Source organism: Thamnophis sirtalis, unplaced genomic scaffold, assembly GCF_051295495.1.
Source record: "Thamnophis sirtalis isolate CommonGarterSnake01/CBP01778 unplaced genomic scaffold, rThaSir2_p1.2 scaffold_1, whole genome shotgun sequence".
Taxonomy (NCBI): Eukaryota; Metazoa; Chordata; class Lepidosauria; order Squamata; family Natricidae; genus Thamnophis; species Thamnophis sirtalis.
Genome location: NW_028261381.1, coordinates 144,822,147 through 144,831,960, shown reverse-complemented (window position 1 = coordinate 144,831,960; position 9,814 = coordinate 144,822,147). Strand labels below are relative to the sequence as shown.

General features: G+C 40.3%; 1 protein-coding gene across 1 annotated transcript in view; it reads right to left on the bottom strand.

Moving 5' to 3' along the window:
• Nucleotides 1–307: 307 nt before the first annotated feature.
• The window catches only part of TRMT61A (tRNA methyltransferase 61A), a 51,767-nt gene continuing 42,260 nt past the window's right edge, over nucleotides 308–9,814 (bottom strand). The window contains exon 4 of the mRNA XM_014059593.2: nucleotides 308–1,596. Within this exon, the coding sequence (XP_013915068.2) occupies nucleotides 1,268–1,596 (329 nt within the window). The 3' untranslated portion in view covers nucleotides 308–1,267. The remainder of the gene's footprint in view (nucleotides 1,597–9,814) is intronic.

Sequence of the window (9,814 nt, the reverse complement as noted above, 5' to 3'; positions counted from 1 at the left end):
TGAAGTAAACGAGAAAGTGATTGTATTTATAAGCTGTGCGTGCAAATGGAGGTGTTATACTTTGTATCTAGGGAATGTCCCCATTCATTGGAATTACATGTAATATCTGTTGCCTGATAAATTGTACCTTTAAGCAATTTCAGCGTAAGTAAAGGTAAAGGTTTCCTTTGCACATATGTGCTAGTCATTCCCGACTCTAAGAGGCGTTTCAAAGCTGAAGAGCCACTGCTGTCCAAAGATGTCTCCGTGGTCATGTAGTTGGCATGATAAACACCGAAGATGCACAGAATGCTGTTACCTTCCCACGAAAGGTGGTTCCTATTTTTCTACTTGTACTTTTTCATGCTTTTGAACTGCTAGGTTGGCAGAAGCTGGGATAAGTAACGGGAGCTCACTCCGTTACATGGCCCCAGGAATTCAAACCACCAATCTGCTGACCTTTCTGGTTGACAAGTTCAGCGTCTTAGCCACTGCATCCCTTAATTTCAGCATATTTCTATACAAATAGACTCTATTGAATCCACACTTTATTCAAAGCTCCTGTTCTTTACAAGTGAGGGCCAAAGCCAACACCCTCATGTATCAGGACTGCACCACATTGGATTGAAAGATCAACAGGTACTTTGGGGTGCCATGTTGTAGCCCCTTCAATTAACAATTAACTGAAAGCAGTTTTGTCCTATCACAGGATTGGGCTCCAAAGCAGAGCAAGGCAGTTGTACATTCCAAGAGAAAGATGCATTCCTTTTAAGGACAAGAGCTTGGCACATGTGTCTCCGCACTCTGAAGCTCTTTTGGGGTTATGAATAAAATACATGTTTCCTCCATATGATGTGGTTTTTAATGGCCTTAACTGAAAGCCACACTAGACATGTTTCATATTCTTATTTTTAAAAAATGAAATTAATTTCTAAAGCAAATATTCAGGCATGAAAAAAAATCTTTATGGCAAACCCTCTTTGAGAAAAATGTCAAATACAAACACACACACACACACACACACACACACACACACACACACTCCTGTGACTTTCACCCTGTAAATTCCAAACCGGACCTATTAGCTATTGGCCATCTTCCATACCTGACAACTAGGCAAGCACTGTTTACTACAACAGCACATTGCCAAGACCGATTCGGTTAGTGCGCCTGTCTAGCTATTTAAACAAAATATCAATCTGACTATATATAGAATTGTTCTGGAAGCAAGAGAGCTGGGAAAGTTATATTCAGAGGGTATACAGCAGAAACACTCCCCAGCCCGTATTTAAAATAGGTTTTTAGTAGCAAAGGTCAAATAACCAGTGTGACCCACCATCTCCTTAAGTGGCACACCGCTCTTAAATTGTATAGTTTCCTGCTGAAGATTTGGACACAAGGCATCTTCATTTGATAGGCTGCCTCCATCAACCCCGGTGCTGGAATTGCCATCTGCTGTTTTTCCAAGATCGGGGATTTGCAAACTAATTGTTCGAACGTTGTACACTCTGAGCAGGATCTCTGAAGTAGTAATTTCAGTGAAGCCGTGTTCCTCCAAAGCTAAGCAGGTCCTTTGAACTTGCTCGATGCAAGGGGAAAAGGAACATATGCGTCCACCTACAACAGAAAAAGGAAGGTTGTGAATGGAAAACCAGCAATGTTAAGAATTTCATCTCAGTCTGAGTTCCTATAATGCTATTTAAAAGCACATTTCTGTGAGCCATTTATTTCCATTCATTTAAAGCCAGTGGGATCAATCTTCTGAAGTAAATTATATAATGACTGTAGTTGCTGGTTTATATAAAAGGAGAGGGAACCTTGAATCTTATACACTGCAGATGGTTGCAGGAATAAGTTATGTGAAATGTACAATTTTATGCATGAAAAAACTTCAATGAATATGCAGGATTTAAATATTTATTTTAAACTGCAAGCCTACACCATTGATCTGGTTAAAGGCTCCACAGAACCTAATGGTGCTTGCTGTTGAAAAGATACTTGTATGTGCAGTATTGAACCATCAATATATTTCTGCATCAACTCTATGTCTTGTGTACCTGACTGCCACAAAACTAGAACAGTCTGTAGCTTATTCTTATGCCTTGTCCTTGATTTCTGCTCCAATTCTTAAATTCTTCACACAGATGTTAGCAGCTCATTAGAGGCAGTGACTTTCTCACAATGCCCTGTTGTGTTTTTCTGAGAAGCTCCTAATATCAAGTTTGGAAAAAACAGTGACAATATATTTCAACATGTACAACTCTTTTCTGCTGGGTAAATTTCTTGGAACATCTTGGAAAATGTTAAATTTGGCTCTTTGTTTGCAGTGCTTATTGACAATAGAATCCCTTCAACTATCCTCTCCAACTAAACAAAACGTTTGCATTTCCATCAATCTAATACGACATTTTTGTTTTTCCTTGGCAGGAAGAACAGGACTGCATAACTTTCTTTGCCTTTGTGCAAATCTGACACTCTTTTATAGAACTTTCAAAGCTGCCTGTTTTATTATCAGTGCATATATTTTGTGTTAAATAAAAATTCTTCTTTAAGTCAAGGGTGACTTCTGCTAACGTAACAGACTGGACCGGGTACTTTTTCTTGACAACAATCCAGATGTTGTTTGCTACTGCTATTTGCAAGATGTTTCTTTGTCTTCCCAGGGTTTTTTTTTGGGGGGGGGGAGATGTCTCCCATCAAATATCACCAACTCTGTTCTAACTCTATACTTTCATGGAACTGGATGTTCAATCAATCCAATCAAACTTTCCATCCCTTTTGATGACAGAACTGCATTCTGCTTAACACAGATGTATAGAAGAAATTATTATGTCACTCTAGAATGCACTTAAGGGCTCTTTTAATATAAATAATATAAGATATTTTAGGTTTGTTCATTTTCAAAGAAAAAACAGGCAGCCAGGACTGGATTGAACTATTATATTAGTTTTATTTGCTTTCAGACAGCACAGCTTTTAAAGATATGTTCCTCCCAACTCCCAGTCTAAATCAGATTAGACCAATATAGTACTCCAGGATTCTATAATTTTATGACTTGGCTGGAGACAGGATATTTCAAGTATGACAAGCAATAGAGCAGAAAGGCCAAAGTACAAGAAAAGCAAATAAAGATAATGTACTTTATGGAAGAGGATTTAGATTTATTCTGGCTTATAGTTTCACAATTTAAATTTTGCCTTATCAAATTAGATTTGAGCCAAGGTGGCGCAGTGGTTAAATGCAGCACTGCAGGCTACTGCTAGATCAGCAGGTCAGCGGTTCAAATCTCACCGGCTCAGGGTTGACTCAGCCTTCCATCCTTCCGAGGTAGGTAAAATGAGGACCCAGATTGTTGGGGGCAATATGCTGACTCTCTGTAAACCGCTTAGAGAGGCCTGAAAGGCCTATGAAGCGGTATATAAGTCTACTGCTATTGCTATTTAAAACTGATTGTTCCACAGACAAATGCACTCAGATATGGATATCATCTTTTCATTCAAGAGTAAACAAAATGACTAAAAATATTAAGACACAAAAACACAAGAAATATCAGAAGATTAATTATGGGACTCCAAAGGATTGGTCTAATTCTTTACTTTGTCTCACACAATAGGTAGCCCTGGATGGACCATAAGCAGCATGTGAAGGAAAGGAACCTCAATTTTGCTCAAACAAATGGAAATGTTGACCCATGCTCTTTATTTAGTCCAGAATGTTCTCCTATCTTCAAACTTTCATTTTCCCACTTTTCATTAGCTTATGCAAAATGATACTTTGATTTTAGATTTTTTTTATAAAGGTGTGTGTGTGTGTGTGTGTGTGTGTGTGTGTGTGTGTAATTGTGTAATTTCTGGAAAATTCCATAAAAAAGAATATGATTTCACACTAAAAACTTTTTCATTCCCTTCTTCAGAATACGCTATAGTTCATTCTAAACTTTCCACTTGCTTTGGAGAATTGTGTCATTATAAAAATGTCAACGTCCATTTTATTGAAAATAAATATACGCCTGTTCTCATAGTGGGGGAGGGGTATCCAGAATGGGTTGACCTTGTCCTCTCTTGATTGGACTGAGTCAGATAAGCTCTTTGTGGCCATGCCCTGGTCACCAGGTACCACCCAGGTATCGGCGAAGAACTCTATCCCACTCGCTGTGTCATCCACTCTAGACTTTATTTTAGTTTCAAACCTTTATTTATTGCTTCAACAGAACAGTTCAACAACCACATAATGAACGCTACATAACCATATCAGGGAGGGCTGGATGCTCCTCCCGCACTATGAGAAGAGGCGTATCAGGTAAGTACCAACGCCCTTTCTCCATAGTGAGGGGAGGAGTATCCAGGATGGGATGTACCAAAGCCTACATGTCCCTAGGGAGGGTTACACATTTGAGTATATGCCCAAACTTATGCCTGGTGAGACGTCACCCCCGCCCTGTGAACAGCTTGCAATACTCTACGTCTGAATGAGGCTTCCACGGAAGCAAAGGGGTCCAACTTGTAGTTACTCATGAATGGTAAGAGGGAAGACCACGTGTGGCTGCCCTACAGATCTCAGTCAATGAGGCCTAAGTGGCCCAGGCTGTCGATGTGGTGGCGCTTCATGTAGAATGTGCTGTGATAGAGCTCACGTTTGCAGACCCCGTGCTTGATAGGCCATAGCAATACAGGTTCACAACCACCTGCCTATAGTGGTGGATGTCCCCTTTTCCCCAGGGAGCCTGGCTGGAAGGAGACAAATAGGGCTTCCGACTTCCTGTTCGGCCTGGTTCTTCTGAGGTAAATCCTCAGAGCCCTCCTCACGTTCAAGGTGTGCCTGTAGGGCACCCTTAAAGGAGGATGACTGCAACAGCAGGTCATCTAAATAACATTGAATGCGCACAGGTACCTGCCTCAGGTGCGCTGCCAATGCTGCCATTACCTTAGTGAAATCCTGAGGAGCAGAAGACAACCCGAAGGGCAGGGCCCTATACTGGAAATGGTGCCCTAGGTAGCAGACCTGAGATATTGACGGTGTTCCGGGGCTATAGGTATATTCAGGTAGGCCTCTGTGAGGTCTATTGAGGTGAGAAAATCCCCCTGCCTGTCCCCCTCCAAGATGGACTGCAGTGAATGCATCTTGAATCTCCAATAGCGTATAAATCGGTTCAGGCGTTTCAAGTCAAGGATTGCTCTCCAGTCGCCTGAGGCCTTAGGGATCTCTGATGGGGCAGGAGGAGCCACTGCAACTCTCTGGAGTGAAGTCGTGCCCAGAGAACGACCGAGATGCAGGAGATCATCTTCCCCAACAGTTGTGATAGGAGTAGCACGGAGACCTGCCTCAACCCCAGAACCTTGCGGGTAAGGGATACTAAACTGTCTATCCTGTCCTAGGAAAGGAACACCCTGCAAGCTGAGGTGTCTATCACCACCCCCAGATGGATGAGTTTGGTGGTTGGGATGAGATGACTCTTTTCCAGGTTCAGGGAAAACCTGTGACTCCTGAGGGACCTCATTGTAATGTGGAGGTCCCGTAAGGCCTGTTTCCTGGACGCCAATTGAATGAGAATGTCGTTCAGGTAACATTGAAGTCTTATGGGCCTGCGCCTGAGTTGCGCTGCAACCACTGACAGAACTTTGGTGAAGGTTCTGGGTGCCCACGACAGGCCAAATGGAAGGGCCCTGTACTGATAGTGATGGCCAGCATAAAAAAGCCACAGAAACCTTTGGTGTTGTGGCCGAATAGGAATGTGTAGATAAGCCTCCTTCAAGTCGATGGATGTGAGGAGGTCCCCCTGGCGAATCCCCGCTAGGATAGTCTGCAGGGATTGCATCTTGAACCTCCTGTATGCAATGTGACGGTGAAGCAAAAAGGGGAGACAACTAGCTATGGGAAACAACAAATTAAGGAAAAAGAAAAGGGGGAAAAAACTAGAAGGAGAATCCAAGCCTAGATAAATTACGCCGGAGCTCACAAATATAAGTCCTGAATGGGCAGACTGAGGAAAAATTCTGGCGCCAAGTAACACCAGGAGGCGTGACCAAGGAAAAAGATTCCTCAGTCCCAGGGCAACCAGACTGATTTAACCCGTCGCTTGGATTCTCCAAGCGGTGCACAGGAAAATAATAATGATGACTGTTCATAGATGTTTTGTTATAATCTATAATTCATTTTACTTAATCTACTACAGGGGTCTCAAACGGGATTTCTTCAAGGGCCAGATTAGCATTGTACTTCTCTGTGGCTGCCAGGGGGTGGAGGGATTGGACAGACACCTCCTACAGCACCATGCTGGCCAAAACGGGACATGGGAAGGCCCTCCATGCCCTGTTTTGGCTGGCAGAGTGCTGCAGGAGGCTGTCCAGGCCAAAAACATGCTGCCCCATTTTGGCCAGCAGAGACACAGCAGGCCGATCCTTTGTAATTTCCAGGCCAGCCCCACAGGCCAGATCTGCAGGCTGGATCCAGCCCATGGGCCTTGGGTTTGACATCCCTGATCTACTACATGGTACAAAATGTATATCCAAAAATCCACAAATCACAAAATATCCCTAGCATACTAAGACCTTGAAAAGAGATGCCATTTGCAAAATATGAGGATTTTCTTACACTTAATTGGCACACTAAATGTGGAAACAAAATGGCGGGACAGGGTCGAGATCCAGCTAGCCACTGAATTAGAGGTGTTCCAATTTCTGCTGAAAAATCATAAAATATAACACAAATGCACAATATTTCTTTAATGATTTAAAATATGCATCATGTCAACTATCCAGCATAAGAGCGCTATTTTTTCTCACATATTTTATTTATTCTCAAATAACAAAAGCATAAAACTTCAGGTCCTTCACGTGCTCTTGAAATTCTTTTTCTGAATTGATACCTTAGGATATCACTGGCTAATACTTTTTTTTTTAAACTAAAGAAAAATTTAAATAATATAAATCATGTAGGCAAAACATATTAATGGGAAATAACTGAATAGAAAATATATCTTTACTTCAAAATTTGGATTATCTTAACAGGTACTGGTGCTTTCCACCAAAACAAGCAGGAAATAAAATCTAATCAATAAGGAAAATAACAGTGGTGACATCTAAAAGATTATTCTGACATAAGCTGTTGTGGACCACATTTTACATCGCTAGATACAACCTCATTAAAAATGGAAGAAGGAATAGTAAGGCCTGGAAATCCTGAAGAAGAGGCAGGATCTACATGTAATAAACAAAGAAACTGGATGCTGTTGGCTGGTGGACTGGAACAGCAAAGAAGGAAACAAGAAAGACCAGAACACATGTCCTCCAGCAGTAACCCCCAGAGAAGCAGGGTTTAACACCAGACAAACAAGCAGAAAATAATATCCTAATCAAGCAACTCCAAGGACAAAATTATATCCACAACAACATTGGCTGTGCAAGCTACTGAATACAAACAGGGAGTAAATGCTACATTGATGATGTCACCTAGTTGGGTAATTAAATGTCCACAAAAACCAACCAAGGATTCAGCAGATTACTGTGCATTTGGAGGACTGTGTTAATTTAAGAGAATGTATGTATACATTATACAGAATAATCTAGTGTCCTTAGATGAAGACTTGAGGAGACTTTAGCTTTCTAGCCAAGAGTCCTCACATTTTTCTGAAGATATAAACTGACAAGAGATAGCAACTGAAAATCCCTCCCAAGTTTAACAGATCGAGCAGATAAAATAGAAGTTTAGAGCAAACATTGTTCAGCCACAAATATTTACAGAGTTTATTTTATTCATCATTGTAAGGGTCAGAATCTTTTAATCAAAAGGAAACTTGCTTGTAAATAATTCAGCTTTCTCTGGAATTTTCTCTCAGTTTATCCCAATGTCACCTCTGCAGGACGGAATAGCATGCTGCAGATTTACTCAGGAAAGGCATGTGGCCAACCGAATCACATGACAGAATTAAGAGAGATGCTGTCCTGCCAGAAAGGCAGCCTAGCACGATCTTGGTTATGATGTAGCATCTCTGCAATACAGGCCTTTTGACACAGTGGGTTTTAATGGGGGGGGGACCCAAAAGGAAAAGGAAAATAACAGAGGGTGTGGTGTACATTGTTTTGCTGCTCTTCCCAACTCTCTGCCTTGCTTCTGAAGCCTCTAAGGGAGCAAAATCCCTTACAAAAGACCGTTATGTAATCCAAGATAATAATACAACCTGCCTGCTAAAAATAAAGTATAATAGGGGCACTATATTGGTTTATATCTAATTCCTTCTTTAAAACAGGAAGGGAAAGATAAGCTCTGCATCTAAAAATGCCATGGAAAAAGCAGAATGATTCACCAGTTAGGCAGAATAAGGAAGCACATTTTGGGACCCACAATTTTGAATCCTCCCTACCAAAAAAAGTACGTGACAAAATGAGAGTGCAGGGTGAAACAATTCTGGCGAATCGTTTGGTTTTCTCTAATCTACTGCACTTCGGATGAATTGGTATCAGTTTAACTTGCAGAATTCCTCAGCAGTCCATTAGATGCAGGTCTGCCAATGTGAGGAAGCCCGTTAAATAAAAGTCAGGAAAAATGTATAGGTGTACCCGTGTTTATGTGTTTATATGTACAGAAATATTTGCTTTCTTTTTTGAAAATGGCATCCATAATGTAGAAGCAACACATCTAATTCATTTATCTGTATCAGAACGTCAGAGTAACTCAGTCTTCTGAGAATACCAAATATCAAATACCAGTACTTTTATATCTTGGTCCTCAAATCAAGGATTATATATAGACAATTTCTGAGACCGCACTATGGTTTTTTTAAAATAATTTTTTTATTTTCAAACAAACACAAACAAACAAAACATATAACATAAAAACCTCTTCATGAGACCGCACTATTGTTAATGAATTAATTAATTAATTTTAACCCTTCCCTTCTCTAAGGAACAGAGGACAGTGTTCTTTCCCTTCCATGTGTTGTCTTCACAACAATCCTTTGAAGTCCATTAAAATGAAGGATGGGCCACTGGTCCAAGATCATCTGGAGAACTTAGCTAAAGGAGGATTTGACTCTAGGCTCCAATGGTAGTCTAGTATTCAACTGATACATAAATTTAAAAAATGTCTACTTTACATTTTTATTTGGGATTATTTTTTTATGAAATATTAGCAGAACAAACAAACCTTACCAACTGAGCTATAAGTCATAAAGATACTTCTGATTTTTTAAATGTATTTTTTAAATAAAAATAATTAAACAGGAAGTGGAAATGCAAAAGTATCAGCTTCAACATTACATTTTGTTTAAGGGAATGGCTCTGATCCACCTAAATATTCCACTGAATTAACTAACATCCAAGAAGGCTGGTTCACTATGTGGTATAATTGTTTTTTAAACTATCAGGCCCAACATAGCCATTTTTTAAAAAAATTGCACCCAACAAAATGCCAATTCTGTCCCTCCCCAGAAGACCGCCTAACTCCATGACATAAGATGCGGAAGGTTATGTAACATCTTCAATGTCTACTCAAAGATGCAATGAAGATGCACTTAAAGCGAAAGAAAGGCATTCTCAGAAGACAAAGGCTTCTTGGTTCTACCAGGAAAAGGTACTAGAAAAGAGATTGTTAAATGGAGATTATCGGTAAAAAAACAATGAATGTCTGAGAAACATTATGGAATTCAGCCCTGTATAGAGCTGAATAATTAATTCCATTACTGCTCACTTGTTTATAAATGATTCCACATATGCAATGCTTAGATCTACTTAAGAATTAAAACAGACAGCAACATGGAATGCTTATCATGTATCTTTATATCCAATGATGCCCCCGCTTCCCCTTTAAATACTAAATCTGTTTCCCACCTCCTTCATCC